Raw genomic sequence first — 21,828 nt, 5'->3', positions numbered from 1 at the left:
ATGTATGGACCAAAAGTGGTGGGAAATGTTTGTGATATGTCCTATTATTATAACTATTTATAACTAAATCAATCAAGTTTTAGAGTTGATCAGTGTAAATTCTCTTTATCAAAAAATATTATATTAAGGCAATCCTGTGAACAAGTATTCATTGTCATTTAAGAGAAGTGGACCCAAAAAAGTGAGCTTTCTGTCCTTCAGAAATATCCTGGTTCTTTTTGACCAGGGCGAAGGTTCGCTATCTTGAATTTGTTTTAATGGTGTTTACTTATGTTTGCAAATGGTTTCTTTTTGGCATAAATTGTGATTAATAAAGCAGATTCTTGTACTTTTCCTTTTTCCATCATTCCTGGTTGATGCTGAATGCATTTTTAGAATTGACAAGTCACAAAAAATGAGAAAGACAAGAGCATTATTATAATGTAGAGTATAAATAAGACCGATTAAATATAAATCACAAATGTAAGATGTACATCTGGAAATTTGATAAATTTACTGAATAGTAAACCTAAATCTAAAAAAATAAAGTGAAAATCTCATTTTTGTACAACACTGGTTCAGAAACTAAGTTCCCTTGAACGTAGCCCAGTTCTACCGGGCAAGGAACATTTTCATCATTTCCCTTTTTTTCCTATTATTTAAATGCAGCTTGGAGGGGAAAAAAAATACAGAAAATGCCCTCTAGCCTCATGCTTGGTTAATTTGCAAGATAAATGAAACAACTTGTTTTTTAAGGAAGCTAGTGGAAATAAAGGGCTCTAATCAGTAGCTGTAGTCTCCTTCCAACTCTAAAGTAGGACTTTTGGTTGCGTGTGCCAGGGTCTTTGTCTTTGGGTCTTAGGGCTTGTGGGGTTTATAGTTATCTATTGATGCAGCTTGGTACGACCCAATTGTCTTATTTCTGTCACTGTCTTTTAAACACTGATCCAACAGATGCACACGGGCGCGCCGAAATGCACGAACAGCAAACAAAATGCAAAAATAAGATTAATGCCACTTCACAGGGTTTTATTGAACTCTAGACTCTGAACTACAGAGCTTTCTATTTCTATACCATTCTCTGCTTTTGGTTAAAAGGTATGAGGCAGAGAAGGTTCTGATCAATGCTCGAGAATATTCCCTTGAGGAGAGACACATGGAATAGTTGAAAACTGGCCTTCAAAAGGCTAGGCTATTGATTGAAAAGCTTTCCAAAGTGTTTTTCATCTCTGGTGACTACAGAAGGATAATACCGGCTGGTGTGCAGCCGGGTGCAGATGGCACCGCTGACCACCATGGAGGGGAGAGAGGAGGAGTCAATAGAGGAGGGGGAAAAAAGACAAATACGTACCCCTGGCAGTGTTTTCTGTTCATGGAGGGCGTTTTGGGCCTTGATGGCAGACTCACGGGCGCAGTAGGTGAGGAATGCACAACCTGAAACAAATAAATAGAACATGGCACACAGATCAGACTAAAACAGGAGTTTAAATCGCATAAATAGGCATAGTGATTACTAAATATACAAATTTGAATTTGAAAATGTAAACTGTAATGAAAATACATATTGCAAAACACAATGTTTCACAGTCAGTCAAAATATTTGCAACCTACAAATATTCTTGGAATAAAGAAGATTTAGCATTTGTACTCTCAAGGAAAGAAGGAACCAAAAAAAAAGCAAATTGTCAGGTGAGTCCAGCCTCCCTTTTCCCTTTGCTATGTCCTGCCCAAACCTCCTTGCAAGCCATGCCACTGTTCTCCTCATCCTGAACAGCTCTGACAGCAGAGGAGGTAAGAGAAACAAGACAGTGGAAAAATATTCAGAGGGACAGAAATAGAAAAAGAAAGATGAAGGAGACGCAGGAGAAAGGATTGGGTGGGGGTATTGCTGACAAGAGTCGAAGGCAGGTCAGAGACAGGTAAAACTTTGAGGTGAATTTCCGAGCACAACATGTCAAGTGTGCTGCCATGTTTTCATGAGCACACAGACATGAGCACATGTGAATGTAGAGTGATACGGGGCAAGTTTGACCACAGGTCTAGTGAGTAGATGTGATCAGTCAAAAAAAAAAAGGGAGAAAGAATAGAAATGCCTGCAGACTGAAAAAAAATTTTTTTTTAAGAAAGGAACATCAGAAGAAAATTGTTCCTCTGCTCACATTTGCAAATTAAGAAAATAAAACTCAAAATTTAAAAAAATATATTAAAAAAATAAATTAATTCTCAAGCTAAGACTAATTGAAGACCGACACCAAATTTTGACAAAAGAGGGAAATTTTTGTAAACCTGTTAAAGTTGTGATACTGTAATTATTTTAGCCTTCTGGTTGAGAAAATTACATAAGAAACATTGTATAAAACATTGATCTATGTCACAATGTGATGGACCCACACCTCGCATACTGCGTGTGTAACTTAGACTTATTTTATTGTCGTTGCACAAAGGCACGACAATGAAATGTCATTGTGTGTCCACCAGAGCACACAGGAAAACAAAGGAAAAAGAATAACGGCTGAAGAGCGTAAACATCAATACGTCAAGTTATGTTTGCTGTGACGTCACCATTTCATTTCTTTTTCCAGATGCAACAGCTGCCTGTCTATCTGGGAGATGAAATCACAATGCACTATAATTATTAGCTGACTTTATAAGAAGCTATGTCAGGCCGACCTTCTATTGGAGTCATTTCAAGCACTGAGTATGCCGAAGTGAGTCAAGTAATGACCATATCTGACATTTAAAAAGCACTTGCACAAAATTCAAAGCAGGGTTCATGCGGCATTCTGCATCTTTGCTGCCATGTTTCATCAAATCCAAAGAGTCAGTGTCGTTCTGGTTTAGGCTGAGATCACACTAATATATCTGATGTGTAGAAAAAATGACACTGGAGTTCATTTCAGCTGAATTTGCTTATCGTCATGTAATATGCAGTTGTGTGATTCGGGTAAAAAGAGCAAAATTATGAATTACTTAATACCCTTAAATCACTTTATATTTACTCAGATATATTTACAAATGGAGGAAATGTGCGTTTCCAGTGTAAGGAATCCCATATCCAATCTAAACCAGTGCAGAGACTAAATGTAATTATACCACACATCTGTACGCATTTAATACACTGAGAGGGAAAAGCAGAGCTGAGAAAAATAGCCACAGAGGCAAAGAAATGTGGGAGAAAGGAGACCGAGTACTGAGGCAATCATTTTTGCCCTGACTATCTGGATAAATAGATTTGCTTGTGTTCTATTAATGAGGTTCATATGGGTCAGCATGCATCATATTTCTGCCACTCTGAAGATGGTATATTAGCAGCCCTTGCATTCTGGATCTCATTTCATCAACCAAATGTATTCAGTGGGTGGTGATGTATTAAGTGTCTTTACACGGACAATATTCCAGTCCATTTTTCTTGCCTCATACAAGACCGCTTTTATTCATCCATGAACCATATTTTCTGTGCCTTAACAGAGTGCGGCTGTGTCTCCAGTGCAGCGCCGACAGGAATGCCTCAAAAAGTTTTGTGCTTTTGTATGTGCGCTCTAAATTTTAATATTATGTGTTAAATATGAGGTTGTGTATTTTATGAAGTGTCAGCACGCTGCTGGCTGTGAAAGGCAGGCGGTAATGGAGTTTTTTTTAAGGGTCGGGACCTCTGAGGTCGCCAACTGTGACCCTGATGTCATCATCCCAGACCTCCTGTGTCCCAGCAGCCCTAACCTAATGATTTTCAATTGCCATCACCAAGTAAATCACTCAATTAACCACTGAGCTCTTCAAAGGATTGTCACTCTTCTGCATCAGTGTGCTAAAAAAAAAAGAAAAAAAAAAAGCTACAACGATGCAGAAAGCTGCAGTTTTGGGCTTGTTTGTTTCTTTAATCAGCGAGGGTAAAATGGAATGGCTCTATCAGGGCCCTTGGTTTTCTTCTTTCTCGTTTGGTCTCTCTGGGCTTGTTGTTGTTGTTGACAAATGGTGCCCCTATCTCTGAATACGAAACAAGTATTTTGCATTACAATCAGAAAGACGATTTATTTGTTAATGTGTAATGCGTAGGGCTTTGCGAATAAATTAATAACAACCACAACACTGTGAAACAAAAGAGAAACATGAACTCCATTTAAATGTGATTCTGTGCTCTTTAATGTATGGCTTAATAAGAATTTGCAGGCCACAGGCAAAAAGGCTTTAACAACTCCATAATTGGAATCCAAACACGTACAAATTGCCAGAGCTGCATTGCATACCAAATGCAGAGAGAGTGCGTGTGGGAGGGGGGTGGAAGGGTGGGCATGATGAAATTGTTTGAAACACAACAAAAAAGCCACTGTAATCAAAGCCTGCTGACACAGCACCGGGGGAAGCCTTCCTACTGTGAGGAGATGATCCTCTGCATCATCTGACAGAAACCTAACACAGCTTTATCTCACACATTGATTTCAGCTCCGAGGAGAAGAAACTCTTTGCAATCCTTACCTCCTCTCTGCTCTCTCCACGCTTGCCTCTCATCACCTACTGCAGCTTCAGGTTTGGTACAAAAGAAATCTTCCGAATCTCACCATCTCCGCTCTACTTAATTGGCATGTAATTAAAAGAGTGTTGGCTGGGAGACTGAGCGAAGCGCTCTCCCTTCACACGCGTCCTTCCGATTGTGGCGTCTGAGCTGCACCCTTCGCCACTTTGTTCCCCTCAGAAAGCCAATTGTCACTGCGGTTTTGGATTATGACATTATATTTCAACACAGAGGGTTTAAAGTAGTAAAGGATGGCATCCCAGATCTATTTCCTACATACACATTGTTGTATTGTGACTTCCTATTTTTCATATTTACGGTACATGTTTTAAATTGTTCTGCTCGTTGCACATTTCTTTGAATCTGAGTGTTTTTAATAACACTACGGTGTCTTTTTTCTATAATTTATAAGGTTGCCTTTAGTATACAGGTTCTTATTTCTTATATTTTGTTATGTTTTCCCTTGTGAGAATCTGCATGCTTCCATTTTGCCTCTCACTTTCCAGCTAGTACATCTATTCTGTTCTATTCTATTTTGTATTTGTAAACAAACATATTTTTTTTTACCCAGAAATGTAAACAGTGACAACTAATGTGTTGTTGGAGTATACTATGTTATTGCATTATGGGGATAAAAAGTCTTAAAGTTATATTTAATTGTATTATATTCTCAAGATATTGTATCTGACCTTATTTCCATCCCCGTTTTGGCCAGTTAATATAAAATATATAACAAATTAGGACTCCTGACAAAACCAAAAAAAAGCTCATTAGTAGTCTCCTGGTAGTAGATACTGCATTACACATTAGTTACATGACCACTTATTAAAAGTAGCATAAAATACATCACAAAATGTCTCATAGGTAGGCATACATTTTCACTAAATCTTCATGAAATGCTCCATGTTAGGCGACACCAAGCTATACCCGGAAAAACCAGGTACATCATAACCAAAACTGACCAGCACCATTGTTTTCATCTCGCTTTTTCTAAGTATTGGACATACGTGAAAATAGCGACCATTGCCCTGAACATGATTTCACGTAGAATACCTAAATGAAAATAACTACAATAGTAAAATTCCAGTAGAATAAGTGTATTAAAACAAATTACTAAGAATACTGACTGGATACAAAAAAATGTCAACAGATGTAGATGTTTTGAAGATGAACTTGTTTTGACAGAAGACGGTAAAAATTTCCAGCCTCAAATGAACTCCAATACTTGACTCTGGTTGCTTCCTCTGCACATTTTAACATGCTTTTGAACACTTTAAAGAATATTAATAACCATGATTAATTTACACAAAATAACAGCGATATTAAAATTTCATTTTAACATTACTTATCACAGGGTTTGAACTGATACGCCCCAGAGTTAGCTCTTTGTGGCCATTGCAGCAATGCCCAAAATGGGAGGGTATTATGTGACTTGACTTTTTTATTTTTTAGCTTTATATCAACAAAAACATGCCTGGCAGGTAAAACTAATCAATAATTATTCAAATCAACTGATATGAAAAGCTCATATTGTGATATGGTTTACAGTCATATCGCTCAACGCTAGATTGTACATTTCATACAACATATAGTGGATGTAAAAATGTACATTTTAATATAATTCATACAGTCAGTTGTGATTGTTGTCCTGTATCTATAAGCAGGTACAAACTTTTATCAACTAAAAGTGACTCATCACCACATGGTGACTAAATTAATTGTATTCTGCTTAATAGTCAAATCTGAATGTCAATTTCAATGGATGTACCGTCCTATTTTAGCTTCACCTTTTGGTATCTTCATCTCATCCATATTCTGTGTCTTTTTGCCCAGAGGAGCCAAGCTGCCCCAGTGTGAAAAAACGAAGTGTTAACTTGCTCTTGCCGCGGCATTTTCTTGGCCAGAAAGTGTGGATTTAGCACAAATAGAGCCAGTCCTGGCACTGATCTCGTCTGTTAGCTCTCACATCATTTGCACTTTTAGGAAAAGGCTCTCACTTTTGGTAAATCGTTCGCTTACATCATTAATGGTCATGTGGGACTCTAGAGGACCTTAAGTGGGAACGGAAGATGAAACACACATCGTGAGCAGTGAGACGATGTGCTGATGACCTGAGTCACTACCAGACCTGAACACAGTTAGCTTAGTGATGCAGGCTGATCATGAGGTGGGTCATCTGTTTGGTTCCAGCAGATTCAATCGGTCCTTATGGTCACAATATATACTGGACCTGACAATACATTACTTTTTCAGAGTGATAAAAGACAAATAAGTTTCATTAAGCGGAGCTTGGCAGGAACTTACGACACTGCTCTCAGTCATTCTTCCAAAAACAATATTTTCTCTGTCCTGGCCAAATGGGCTTGTAATGATGGTATAATAAAATCTGTAGCCTGGCAGAGCTTGCAAACCCTAATTAAAATAGACTCTCAACCTAAAGGAAGCCAGAAACTATCCTCTACAAACATCTGTTGATCGTGAATTCAAACCCAATCTTCAATCACCCCTTCATCAGTCAGCCCATCCCGTTATCTTCTGCATCCAGCTTCAAAACATCCTTCATTTCTCTTCCCCTTACGGGACCCACTCCCATTATCCCATCACCTTGAGCAGTAAGCTGGGGGACTATGAATCCTGCAGAGGAACCAAGAAGCATCAATGTATATCATGAGGGTAAGAAATAGTCCCCTCACCCTCCGTGGTATTCTCTCTGACCCCTGAGCAGAGGATCTCATCCATTGATTTGTTGCTACTTGCTCTCACAGAGTATACTATCCTACTAGAATCAGTCAAACAGATCCATAAGGAGCACATCCCAAAGGAGTGACTGTGTTAGTATGAGTGTATTTACAAGATCTACCATATATGTATATTTCTGTATGAATTGTTTGATGTCAAATAAATGCAGCAAACCTACTGTACATATTTCAGGGGTAAGAACAGATATAAAGAAGCCAACATATTCATCCACGTAGAGAAGTTTTCACAACTTCTCTGAATTTAGTTCATGGTTCTGAGACTGTACAGTTCTGTCCAGGCACAATTTGCACTTCATATATAATCAACCATTAAAACATTCCCTTCAAAAATTGATATGTGTCAAATTGTTTCTGATAAGAAAATAGTATTACCAAGCAACTGATGCAGGCGACACCAGATCTCACTGCACATTTCTCCATCCTCAAGTCAACTAAACCGTCTTTTAATACGTGGCTTGATCGCAGGAGTCTTTCACCCATCTGCAGCTTTACACTATTAAAGCGATTGCCCGTTCGCATTAACATCCAGCGAACTGCATCCCGGACAAGCAGGCTAATTGACACTGTTAATGGATGGAGTTTCTTGTGGCTGTAAATAATGTGTAGGTTCACACTTACTGCCTCCCGCTGTGTTACTTCTGGGAGGTCAACAAGAGTTTACCTGCCAAGTGCCGTCTCTCCAAGCCGTTGTTCCTCCCTCTCTCCCTCCCTCCAAGGCTGGCCCCAGCCAAGGGATTTACAGAAATCAATAAAAGTTTCTCTAAGCCGTTGCCTGATTCAAAGTCAGAAAACTACATCTCCCCGTCTTTATGAACTGCAACGACCACTCACAAAAACAAACAAAAATACAAGTAGGAAATAGTAGGAATCTTTTTTTGCTCGGTTATGACTGTTTACTATATGCCATCCATTGTATTACATAACACAGCGCAAGAATATGTCAAACTGTTGTACCATCCTTGTGTAATGTCTCTGATTTGCATAGTAGACATAATATGCCAAATGATTCCTTTCCTCTTGTTAGAGGTGAAAGACAGTGCAGCTTTTGAGACAGATCAATAGATCTTAGACAGGCTACAATCATAGATGACTGGCAGCTGCAAAATGACTGCAGACTAAGAGAAGGATCAGGTTCTAAGCCCCTTTGATTTTACAAATTGAAAGTTACCTTAAAAGACACAGCTTCAAAGGCCCAGAAGGTGCATGGATGGACTGGTTGCAAGAGGAGTACAGAGGGAAGGCATATGTCTTTTCTCCTCATCTATCTGTAGTATGTCTAACCTACTTATGTGTTTATAATAGCTATCATGAGAATGGACTGGTGGAACAAAAAGAGCTTTGTCTCAGTAGTTTAAATTGATGTAAGACACCTTTATTTGTTCATCTGTTCTGAATTTTCTTTTTCTTTATTGCGTATATTCTCAAACTGTTGCACAAGTACAACTGGTGGTATATGTAGGGACAAATGAAATCCATTTAATCTTTTCATCACTTTCATAGTTTTTATTTGTCTGAATTCCACTTTTTCCATTCCACTTATATTTATTAACCCAAAAGGTGCGTAATTATGGAGTGAATAAAAACAATTTAGCAAATCAATAGCCAGAGATCTACATTTACTGTATCGTAGATATCTGCTGTGGCTCAGCAGAGCATTGAATGAAGAGGAATCTCCTTCCTCCCATGTCTTAACTAGTGGCAATGTCAGGCCTTCTTTTTTAAAGAACTAACTATTTAGTTAGTATTACCAAACCAAAGTAAGGCAGGTTAGGTATAAACGACCCCTGCAGGGAAGGGAGAGGAAAAAGCAAAATCTACTCATATCTAGTTATTGCTACACCAGCCATCATATACAGAATGCATTGCCCTGTCAGTCACAACCCAAGGGGGTTGTGTGCTTATATTAAAATCTTCAGATTAAAGCCTAAAGCTGTCTCCTTTAATAAACCACCGTCCTTTAAAATCCGTCTTCTTTTTCCCAAGCAATATGTTAAACAACATGCTGTACTCCTGCATAGTGATATGTTTACCAAAAATGTATACTGTCCAACGTTCCTGACTTTTTATTTATTTATCTCATGTCACCGCTGGAGCTGAAGAAGACTAATGATTACCTCTAATGGTGTGACTAACAAGCAGGCATAAGGGCGTTAATTGCATCGACTTAAATTTCCTACAAACCACATTTAGCCCAAAGGATACCAGAAATACTGTTCTCCTAATGAAGATGTGATGATAGATAGATAGATAGATAGATAGATAGATAGATAGATAGATAGATAGATAGATAGATAGATAGATAGATAGATAGATAGATAGATAGATAGATAGATAGATAGATAGATAGATAGATAGATAGATAGATAGATAGATAGATAGATAGATAGATAGATAGATAGATAGATAGATAGATAGATAGATAGATAGATAGATAGATAGATAGATAGATAGATAGAAGAACCTGCTATCCATTAATTAGTTTGAGGAGCCATTTTTTTTAATTAAATCCGACCTTCTGCTGAACATTAAATCTCAGATCAGGTTCCACGTTTGAGCTTGCATAAAGTCTATATACTCTGCTCATTAAACTAAATTAATATTGGATGATGAAGAAAGAAACACAAATTCCATCTCTCATCTTCCTCCTCAACACAGTCTGGCAAGCAGTTTTGCTTTCATCACAGAGTGAAACACGGGAAAATATGAGGAAAAAATGCAAATGCGACACATCTCTGGTACAAAGCCTCAAACAAGAAACTGTTTGTTGCAGGATGGATGGATGGATGAAAAATACAAGGAAAAACGATGGAAATGGCTGGGAAACGGCTCTGTCCCCCATAGCTTCTCACACAGTCTCCCCCCTTTTATTCTTGTCCGCTCTCTTTCAGAGCGGAGTGCAGGAGCCGTTTTTTGGGTAACGCTGGCAGGCAATCAGTGATGTCATGCCAGCAGTGCAGCGATGCCAGCTTAACCTATTTTACCACAGAAATACCACACAGTTCCTATTTATAGCACTGCTGAGCAGCGTGCATCTTCTCACTTCCTGCATGGACCGGAGGATGCACAGACAAGTTTGGGGTTTTTTTGTTTGTTTTTTTTACTTCATACATTTCGTTGGAGCATTGAGAGATATCTGTACATAATTCCTACTGGTGATAAATGTCCGTAACTTAATTCAATAAAGATTATTTGTGTTGTCAAAATTGCAACATACATGTTTTTCAACTAATCGGTTATTATGGAATAAAATTAAATCTAATGAGGAGCATTAATTGGCGCCTGCAGTTTCAGTGGTAATATTTGGATTATTTCAAACTGCTGCCATGAGAGAGCTCCAGGTGATTATTTTATCTGCCGAACCAGGCCTCTGCTCCTCCCCCTCCACCATCCATGCATCCCGTGCTCTTGTGCCAAAATGCCACTCACCCTGTGTGACTTGCCCTATGTGTCACGAGCTCAACCATCACTCCTTTCTCCCAAAGCCTCAGGATAAAAGCTGCCATTTGTTTCTGCATCTCTTGACAAACACTTCATCTTTTTTCCCCCCTCCACTTATCCATCTGCCCATACAGCCATTGTTCTGTGCCATGTGTCTGTCTGTCATTTGCCTTTTGGGCCCCCACCCCTTCCTCTGCATGCATGTGCCCGAGCACGTTGTCCAATTCCTCTCCGTCACACTGGGCTGTGTGACAGAGAAGGATTGGTCGGCGGTGCTGAGGCATATCCACAAAGCGTTGTGTTTACATGCACTCTCAGGCAGATACAAGTTCGACATTTATGCATTGTTCATTCGCGCCAACATCAAGGGCTCAACCGTTTGGCAATCAGAAAGATGTGACAGCTTGACTAATCTGTGATTGTTTTTTTGGCCAAAACATGGGGGTTAGCAAGCCCTCCAAGGGCAAAGCACTATAAGGCAAGACAAATAACTTATTATTTTTCCAGGCTTGTACAAGGCTTTATCGCATGAGTTCTCCTGAACTGTTCCAAAATGGAGAAGGATTATCACAAAACACTGCCTTAAAATCTTCTCTCTCCCCCCTTTATTTCATTTTCCTTTTAGAATGAATCAGCGCACCACCAAGCTCAAGCACAACTTCAGCATTAAATAACATCAAACCTTCCTGCTTTGGTCACACCTTTTTTTCTTTCCCTTTTATACCCCATATTATAAGACCTCAGTCTGCTATGTTGGCCTCGGTGCGCTGCAAACAAAACATATAGGCGGCAAGCTTCTACGTTTCGGCCAACTCTACCTATAAAAAATAAATGTGAACCAAAACAGATTCAAAATAATTCAGTTCACACTCTTCGTTGTGGCAGGTCCACCTCTAAAAAGTTGTCAGATGGATGGGCAGAACTACACAAAGCCACAGCAGGGTTTCTGGAGTTCCATTATGCGCTGTTGTCTTATTTAGAGAGGTCATCAGTTCCCCAAAGGTTTTCCCTATGATCTAAATATGGGGGCTAATATGTCCAAGGAGGAAACCATATGTGTCTGGGAAGCTACTATGTTGATTTGGCCATCTATTTTGAATTGCCGTTCTGTTAAAAATCCCACTTTAGGATTTTTTATTACAAACTTCCTTGGATTTCAATAAGGTCCTCAGGGCCTTTGGAAGACACCAGCCCACAGCAGGACAGATCCGTTTTTGTATCAGAGTGTGCATTAGCGTGCTTAATGCAGTATAAAAACAGTGGTAATGTCATTAAGAAACTACCCAAAGCAAAAAAAATATTAAACACTGCTAAATATTTCTTGCAAATCATTTTGCTACCACAAGATTCACTAATATTATTGCCTATCGAAGGTTTTCCTAATATCCTGCAGCCTTAGTAAAAAATTTTCTGGGAGTTCACCACGGAGTGTCTAACAGGGGTAGCCATTCAGCCCTCCCTCAGTTCACTAAATCATAATGAGCATAGGGTTTTTAAATTGTCATTCAGACCAAGAAACAAGTATTTGGGGCTTCTTCAAAGGCCAATCAATAAATAAATAAATCTCCAAAGAACTTGATGTACACACAAGTGATTGACATTTCATAAATAAGTCTCTCTGATAAAAGTTTTTTTTAATGTTATTTCTTAGACATGTTTGCACATGTACACATGCCCATCCACGCTTCAGGCGCCCATTAAGAGCAAGCATATTCCACAAAGGTCATGGAATACCAGTCCTTACAATGTGCTGAAAGTGTTATATACTGCAAGAAATAATAAATGTTGCATTGGAGCAGGAAATCAATCCACCTGAAGGCTCTCTCAGTTAGAGATTAACTGAGAGAAAAAAAAAAAGATGCGTAGAGAGAATAAAAGTCAGGTGAGTCTGGCGCGCAGACATTAACTTCCACCACAGCATCTGAAATTGCCAATCTCTATGGGGAAAACAGCAGAAACAAGCAAGGGAGAGGGAGAGGGGTGAGGCAGCGCGCCTCATCCTGAACTCAGGACCCATAGCGCCTGTCAGTACTCGTTGAGCTGCTGCATCTTTTATGAGGAAAACCCTGTTGCTTATTACAATATTTACAGGCATTTAAAGATTGCAAAGCGAGTGTTTTTACTGCTTGGCTCAGTGACTTCTGCTCACCAGCCCTGACACAGGTTTTTATTCCACATTAGCTAAATTAAATCACTGCACATAACTGCATAAAGTCTGAAACTAGCCTTTCCTCTCATGTGCTGAACACAAAGTCGGAAGAAACGCTAAACAGTACAGACATTATTTCTCCTTCAAATCTTTATGGCTGTGCTCCTAAAACTTAACCGATAATGTTAAAAGGACCACACAAGTCAGATGTCTATTAAATCTGGAATATTACTGAATGCAGCCCGTCTGTACAGAGACATTAGACCAGTTATGCTTCAATCCATGAGAAAATATAGTAAAAAAAAAAAAAAGAATACCATTCTGCTAGAAAGCCACTTAGCAAAGCTGCAAACATACTAATGGCACCTTGGATTTATCTCAGAAGTAAAGGATCTCATATTTGGGAATCACATCAGACCCGAGCCAGCACATTTTAGTTTCACGCTGAAGAACCAGAGGTGTTAGATATTATTGCTCTGAGTGATTATGGTAGCTACTATTAGTGTTGGATGCCAAACCATATTTATCACTGTTCTATGACTTGAAAGGGCAAAAAGACATGTTCACAATTTGCTCACTTCAGGAGTTGTTCTATCTATTTATCTGACTTAGATCTCACAAATTTCCTCTTGCTAGCACAAAAATAAACGACAAATAAAAGTAAGTTAAACTGAATGAATGAACTAGTTCTTGGTGATAGGCTTATAAATCAAAACATCGTTTTAGTATCTTTGCCAGTAGCAGTTTTGCTCCATGACTTCTTTGGATGCTTCGCACCTGCAGTGACGCTCTACGATTGAAAGTACTTTTCTGAAATCTGTTCAGGTCGTCTGTCAAAATCTGTGAATTTGAGACTTCAATGAATAATATTTTTTATCAATAAGTTATTTTGGTTTTAATCAGGGGTGATAACCTCTCCCATTAAATAAATCAGACAGACCAAAAAAGATCAGAATCAAAGAATCACGATTTAGGATAAAATCTTCAGAAAATAATGTACAACTAAATGTAATTATTTGTGTGAATTCAGCAGTTTTTGGATTACTTAGCTCCAACAATTTATCAAAAATATTTAAATACTAGGATAATAAACTGCTGTGCTTTTGTTAATGCTACAACAAACTGGAATTAGGTTTGGTCAAAAATTGGACAAAAATGATCAGAGGTGCAAATTGAACAAGAATTAGGAAAAGATCAAATTTTTCGATAATCGAATTACTATTTGTTGATCAATGTTTTGTAACCAAGAAAAAAAAGTGTGTTTGAAACAAGGAGTAGCTTGAATAAATCTGAATTAAATATTAACTTTTGCTTTGCAACTTGGTTGTCTTGGTGTACAGAGACTGACGTCTGTCCCCTGCAACCAGCCTGCTTATTTTGCAGCAGCCTATGTGAAATGTTAACATACAGTATAGTGACAGACATATAGGTTTTTGCACACACATGCACACAAGTATTTATGCCACACAGCTGCTACGGGCAGATCTGAGCCTGAGTGAGAATGCTTCCGAAGTTCAGACATGATTCAGCGAAATACAAAACCCTGTTCACGCCTGTTTCAGTAATACATTACATAATTAATACAACACAACAGTACCTTTATGCAATGTGCATGGACCATCTATGCCACATCTACAGTTTTATTTATGATCTGTGAGTTTGCCCCATCTGTTTCCTCAGGGGGGGCGGTGCTGTCCTACAACCCTACCATGATCTTTGACACTTACCATAAGGCGCACACATTATGAACAAGAACATGGATTCAGATTTGTTATTAAAGATAGAAAGGTTGCTTTAAGAAAAAGTAGAGCCTCGGTCCACAAAACTCCATTGTGCAAACTTATAACTGCATTCTCAAAATACCCTATTATGTGGTTTTGGCAAATATAATGTGTGGAAATTATTCTGTTATTTCTTTGTCTTTTCAGGGAGCAAATCGCTGAGAAACCCTATCTATCAGACTCGCTCGGAGGAGGGGGGGGAAAAAAAAAATAAAAACTTGAATAAATATTTCATCAGATTATTCCGTGATTTAATATGCTTCTGCTTGGCTGTGGTCTACGGCAATATCTCCATTTATAAATGCATTAACAGAATGATAGCCGACACAAGCTTAATATTGATATCAGGTTTGCCTCGGCCAGCAAATCAGAGGAACTCTGGGAAGGTTTGTCTGTCTGTCTGTCTGCTGAGGCGAATCACGTATGCTCTTTCACTCTGATTTGATTGCGTGTTACTTAACTGCATGAGGGGAGCTCGTGGGGCATAATCTGTCCAGAGACGTTTGCTTTCCATAAATACATCCGCTTTTTCATGGCAGTAATAGTAAATTGGTGAAATAAACAAAACAGATGCAAACGAGGGAAGAGAAAAAAAAAAAGAAAGAAAGAAGGTTGAGGATCCAGAATGCTTAAAAGAAAAAACACAACCTTAGTTCTGCATATATGCATGTGCATAAATGTCTAAGAGTGTGCTCTGCATGTGCTATAAACGTAAGCTAATTAGAGCCAAAGGGAGAAGTTTCCACCGTGTGATAAATTCAACATCAGGAAATCCTCTACCTATTAATACCGGTTGGGCGACAACAATTGGCAGGCCATTGACAGCGTGGGCAGAATTAATCATTTGAAGAGGCAGACTGGACTGAATTTTTAATTGGGAGAGGCAGCCACTGTTTAGGGAGGCAACCAACTGATCACCCAGGAGACCGCTGCTTCAGACAATGCACATTTGCTAATCCTCTTGAGTCAAGTTATTATGGCCATGCATTATTATCACGCTTTACAAACTAATTCCATGTTTTCCCCCATGGATTACCAAGAGGAAAAATAGTTGCATGAGGGAAAAAAAAACAAGATGAAAGGAAAATAATAAATATGGAGAGTGCATCGGGAATGAAACAAAAATCAAAATGACAGAATGCACAGCGTTTAGGATAATGAAAACAAATTTGTGCATCTAGCACTGTCCGTCTGAGTGTCTGTCGAAGTTAATGCACCTCTTAGAGAGGGCGCTGTCCCTGTCTCTCCATCAGGATGCATGCTCCATAATCCCATTCTGCCTAATAGCATGATTAACTCTGAAAGATCACTGACATATTAGAGTTTGATTGTGTATTGTTAATTGTGTGGCCAGGCATCATTACATTCTAAGACATTTAATTTGATGAACCCTACTTATCTTGTATTAATTAGTTGTTTGCAAGTTTCTGAATGGGGATAAATATTCACTTTGAAAAATAGATTTGAAATTATATGTTGCATTAAATCAGGGAGATGACCTCAACTCAGTATCTTTCTGTTCATGTATTTTATTTAAATATGCCACGTTTGTTTGTCAATATACAAAATTACACATCTAAATTACAGAAATAAGGATTGTTTTTTGTTTACAAGTCAAACACGGGCTATCCAATTAACATAATATGTATAATACTTTAAAGAAATCAGAGAAAACCCTTTCAAAACACAAAAATTATCATAATACTCATTGTATTAATTGGAAAATGGCACTCAATATATATATATATATATATATATATATATATCCATCCATCCATCCATTTTCTTATATGCGTGTGTGTGTGTGTGTGTGCGTGTGTGTGTGTGTGTGTGTGTGTGTGTGTGTGTGTGTGTGTGTGTGTGGGTGTGTGTGTGTGCGTGTGCGTGTGTGTGTGTGTGTGCGTGGGTGTGTGCGGGGGTGTGCGTGCGTGTGTGTGTGTGTGTGTGCATGTGTGCGTGTGTTTGCATCTATATACATATACATATATGTCGAACCAAAGTGTCGAGCTGCATGTATAACAGTCTGAGCCTTTTCTCGGACAAAATTTCCTCAGCAGCCAAATACTGCAATCATTGCGCAACTCCAGGCAATGATATTGTAGACACACACACACACACGCACACCCCCACACACATAGAATAAACACATGCCCACGGATGGCAAATGAAGGCTACATTGAAAAAATAAATCTTTCTTTTCTACAAACTGACATCAAATATTGCCTCACATTTCAGCAGGGAAATAAAGGGTATGATGTTGGTATTCAGCTTCAACCTTTCGTATCCGAATGAAACGGGGGACTCAGTACGACTGTTCCGAGGCGTTTCTGGACAGACTGACGAATCTTGCTTAATCCAACGTTCACCTTTTGACAGCAACTTCTCAGACCACAAATAATCAATGTTTGCAAATGAGATTTACGATATATATATATATATATATATATGTGTGTGTGTGTGTGTGCTGGTGCTTTTAATGCACAGACTTTTACCCAAAGTCCCAAACTGCTTTATCTTAATGATAGTAAGTAATTATGCTCCTTAAATGTGCATATTTTTCAAAACTGAAAATAACTCAGATCAGAAGAAGCTGAATCAATCGTTCTCATCATTGAGAGAAAGTGCAGCAGCTGTCCTTCAGCCAGTTGGAGCACAATGTGCAAAATCCTGTAGGGGTAAGGGAAGAACTACGTTACTTTCTGCTCCATAATGAAGAAAACTCAAGTCGCTATGATATTCTTTTCTCACATCTTATTAAAATGACTTTAAAAGGGTGGGGATGGTTTAATAGAATTTTTTAACAGTTTTAAAACCAAAAGTGTTCAAAAATTGTTTAAGTATGCTTAGTTATAGCTATTCAGTTACTTTTAAAAAAGTAACTGACCAAGAAAAATCTTGTGATAGCAATAGGTCATGCTAATAACTTAAAGTATGACTATTTTAGAACTAAATTGTGTACCATTAAGCTTCAATGTGTGTACCACCTTAAACCTGCAACCAAATTATGAAAAAATAGTGGTGTTGTAAACTGTACCAAATATTTCACTATCAAAGTTCTGCAGCTGCCCAAAGAACATCATTCCTCTTCTCTTTCCCTAGCAGGTGACATATACAATCATCTGAAACGATGTGTTAATACATAGGCCAAGTTGTTAGCTCCTCAAAATCCGAATCATCTTTCAACCTGAAAATGCTGGATTGCCCTGTCCAGACCAGTGGTCAGTCTCTGACTCAAGCAGAGGTGTTTAAGTATCTCGATCTCCTCCTTATAAGTGACACCAGGACGGTACAGAAGGTGAACAGATGAATTCAAGTCACATCTGCAAACACAACATTATTTCAGTGCACCTCTATATCTCCCAGTCTATGTTTTGACTCTCATCTGTGGTCATGAGATATGAATAATATCCACAACGGCAAAATCCAGGAGACTTAAATGAGCCTCCCTGTAGAGTGGTTGAACATGGGGGGAAAAAACTTGAGCTTTAAGAAGAGCCACTGCTCCTCCACATCAAAAGAAGTCAGTTGAGTTTTTTTTTGGGGGGGGTGGGGGGGGGTATCTGATCAGGATTCCTCCTGGGTGCCTTGCTTCATAGGTTTTCAGGGCATGTCCCACTGAGACGATACCCAAGGGCAGACCCAGAGCCCAGTGGATGAACTGTATATCTTCTCTGACCAGAGAAAGCCTTGGGAGTGAGCCCCCAGAATGAACCGTGGACTGCCACTGGGCATATCTGGGCCTCCCTTCTTAAGTCAAGTCAATAATTTATTGTCGGTGTGATAAACATCACAGGGCTGGACGTACGGTGGAGCAGTTGTTAATACTGTTGCCTTGCAGCAAGAAGGTCCTGGCTTCAAATTCAGGCATTTTGCTGCCTCTTGACCAGGATTCTCTTTGAAAAAGAAAGAGATTCTTAATCTCAATGGGACTTCACTGGTTAAATAAAGATGAAACGAAATTTTAAAAATGACTTTCCGGTCCGTCACAGGGATTCTAGGTTTCTCTCACAACCCTAAAAACATCATTGTTATAGGTTAACTGATTACTCTAAACTACCCTTAGTTGTGAGCGTGTGCATGCATGGTTGTTTGACCTGGGGGCCCTTTGGGCTGCTCTGTGATAAACTGCAGACCTGTCCAGGGCGTACACCACCTCTCACCCAGTGTACTGAAGATAGACACCTACAACTATCTAATTTACAATGCAAGGCATAAAGGATGGATGGATGGATGGATGGATGGATGGATGGATGGATGGATGGATGGATGGATGGATGGATGGATGGATGGATGGATGGATGGATGGATGGATGGATGGATGGATGGTGTATCCTTGTTCCCATTGCAGCTGCGATCCTGTAAAAGCCTTAAACTCTGTATGAATTGATGAAATTTCAAATGGAAGGACGACTATCAGAAAAGTCTAAATGCCAAAGATTATTCCAAGTAGTTTCGCTTTCCCATGTGCCGAGTCCCACGGTTAACCTTTTGCAGTTCAAACAAGAAAATTTGATTTTGACGTCTAGCATGTAGAGTGGACGTGGGAGTTTTGCTCTGAACACATAAGCTCACAGTAATGTCTTCCTAAACAACTTTCATTGGGCCTTAGGAGGATGGAAGTTGTCACTGTCGCCTGTACAATGTGGGCAGAGTGAATTTACATCCCCTCCGCTGCCGGCCTCGGCTTCCCCACTTCAGCCCAGGCAAGCGCAGTCGGCGTCACAATCTCCGTGGCAGCGTCCGTCATCTTGTGACAGTTCCTGCGCCCTTCGGAGACACTGTAGAATTACACAGATTTAGCTGTGACGGCTCTGCGCCCGGCCCCAACTCCCACTCCCACGCGAAGAGATGTTAAAGAAAGCATGTGAATGAATAAATGATGCCGTCCCTCCGCAGACAAAAAAAAAAAAAGAAAAGAAAAAAAAAGATGGGACTGGCAAAGGGAAGGCTGTTTAAAAATGCATCCTTTTCGAGCGCCTCTGCCCCACTTTAGGAGCGCAAGGAAACACTCTTGGATTACAAAAAAAAAAAAAAAAAAAAAAAAACTGTAAGGAATTGTTTGTGAAAGAGAAGCGCTCATAATAATGGAGGATGTATTCTGACATATTTAATTATATGGGAATATAAACGCTGAAAAATCGAGTTGTAACAGACACATTTCAAAATATTGGGGGAAACAGGAGGAATAACAGAAGCCTCTCGCTGACAAATTGTTTGGACCAAATGTAAAAAATATATATTGAAAAAAAAAATGTAAACGGCGCATTAGAAAAGACATAAGCTAAATATCACAAGCGATATTAGGAAATTATAAAGCGGTGTTCGCGACCGTATGTGGCGCGACACGTTACCTTTGTGCATGCCGGTGTATCGGTCCTTGAGAACTGTCAGTTCGTGGATTTTCCCAAACTGTTCAAACAGGGGTTTCAGGTCTTTTTCCTCCAAGTTCCTCGGTATCTGCCCGATAAACAGCTTAATGGCATCTTGGTCTTTCATGTTGCCGCTCTCCGGATGAATTGAAATGGGTTCTGACCCGTTCATGGGTTTCGGGAATGTGAGCTGGGGGTACTGGTGCTGATGTGGGAGAAGTAGTAATGGTTGGTGGGTCGGTGGTGCCCCCGGTCCGGTGAAAACCAGGCTGGAGTGAGCGGGCAGGGACTGCTGTGGATGGTGCTGCCTTCTTGTTTCAGTCTGAGTGAATCTGGCCATTCTGAGCTGGGAGCAGAGTGGATAATAATGACAACACACACACACGCTCACACACACACACACACACACACACACGCTGCGAGAGAGAGCAAGCACTCAGCTGGAAACCAGGCTGACTTTCTATCCAACACACAACGCACCCGCACACACAGTAAAGAGCAGAGGGGGGTAATATTCGAGGGAATAAGCGCACCGAGGCGGTATTGGACGCTCTGGAGCGACACCCAGTGGTCTTTAAGAAGAAGACATCTTTTACGGAGGAAATTGTGGGGAAATGCACCCTAGCGAGATGTCAAAAAGCTTTTCTTTGAAAGCTGATGTGCTGAAGGTTTTGGAAGGTATGACTGTCCGTCGGGCCCGGATTTTGTTCCTCGTGGTGATTGCGTAGGGAATGAATGACTCACTGGGGAGTGTTGAAAAGAGAACTTATTATTGGGATCAATAAGGCTGTTCAAAACGTTTACTGTACATTTCAGGTACAGTTATAAACAAGTACAGAGAAATACACAAAAACTCTTCAAGGTTAATGGCTTGCAACTTAAGTTTTCCGAGCCTATGGCTTGATGATTTTAAAAAAAAATCATTTAGTGGAGAAAAACCCAGTCTAAAAAATGTGATCATTAATTATATTTAGAGTTATTACAGTACATATCCTCCAAAATTATACATCTGTCAATGTCTGAGGAATGTGACTGCTTGATCGACCTTTATATTGAAAGCATAATGGAGTCATAGGTGGTTTAAATCAATGAGTGCAGACTGGGTATAAATAGCACTTAAAAGAAAGTGCTCAACTTAAGGTTTTTATTCAAATTGCAAGTTTTTTTTATTCTTATGACAATTCTATGAGGCTCTCCTTAGTTCAAAAAATATCAAAGATTAACAACACAGAGAAATAATAATACATTTGTCTTATACATTTGTCTCATCACTAAATAAGACAATAATCTATTGTCTTATTTAGTGATGAGGGAATTAGAGAACATTTTGGTTCTGTTAATATTTGTCCTTCTTTTGACAAATCTTTGAGTCATTTATTTTAACCTCTGTTGTATGATTAAAGAGAAATTTTCATAAAGATAAACTGTTGGAATATTTAATAGCTTATATGTGTCAGGCTTTTAGCCAGTCAGGAGGAGCTGAAATATAATTTAGAGTTGCAAGTCTGTGATGTTGGTAAAATTTATTTCCAAGTTCATTCATTTGTTTACCAAGAGTGACGGCGATTACAACAAAGGAGGAAATAGTAGTAGAAATATATGCTTAACAAATAAAATAGGCTGGAAATAACAGATGTTTTACAACTTTATAAAATAGAAAAGCTTACGCTTCCCAAAAAAGAACTGATCTATTGAAATGACCATAAACGCAAGTCACCACAGCAACCGTATGAAAAATGTCATCTGTGCTTCACAAGACCAGACCTGAGCAGTTCAGCTGTTTAATACAAAATAAGAAACATGTCTAAGTTTCAGCAACATGTACCTCAACATAAATTTGGGG

The 21,828-nt window shown here is 39.2% G+C and overlaps 1 protein-coding gene across 12 annotated transcripts in view; it reads right to left on the bottom strand.

Annotated features, from left to right (window-relative positions):
• celf5a (cugbp, Elav-like family member 5a) overlaps positions 1 to 20,636 on the bottom strand; it is a 241,611-nt gene extending 220,975 nt beyond the window's left edge. For 3 of the 12 annotated variants that reach the window (XM_008407174.3, XM_017304383.2, XM_008407182.3), the window contains exons 1-2: positions 19,968 to 20,627; positions 1,331 to 1,413 (exon numbers count right to left, since the gene is read on the bottom strand). In XM_008407174.3, coding sequence (XP_008405396.1) covers positions 1,331 to 1,413; positions 19,968 to 20,325 — 441 coding nt within the window. In that variant the 5' untranslated portion in view covers positions 20,326 to 20,627. Of the gene's footprint in view, positions 1 to 1,330; positions 1,414 to 19,967 lie in introns of all 12 variants that reach the window. The other 9 variants (XM_017304381.2, XM_081606474.1, XM_008407191.3 and 6 more) reach the window with 5 other exon arrangements.
• Between the last annotated feature and the right edge of the window lie 1,192 nt (positions 20,637 to 21,828).

The sequence above is a fragment of the Poecilia reticulata genome, chromosome 4 (genome assembly GCF_904066995.2).
Source record: "Poecilia reticulata chromosome 4, P_reticulata-male-v2, whole genome shotgun sequence".
Taxonomy (NCBI): domain Eukaryota; kingdom Metazoa; phylum Chordata; class Actinopteri; order Cyprinodontiformes; family Poeciliidae; genus Poecilia; species Poecilia reticulata.
Note: the sequence above shows the minus strand (reverse complement) of the source record. Positions and strands in the feature narration are given on the sequence as shown.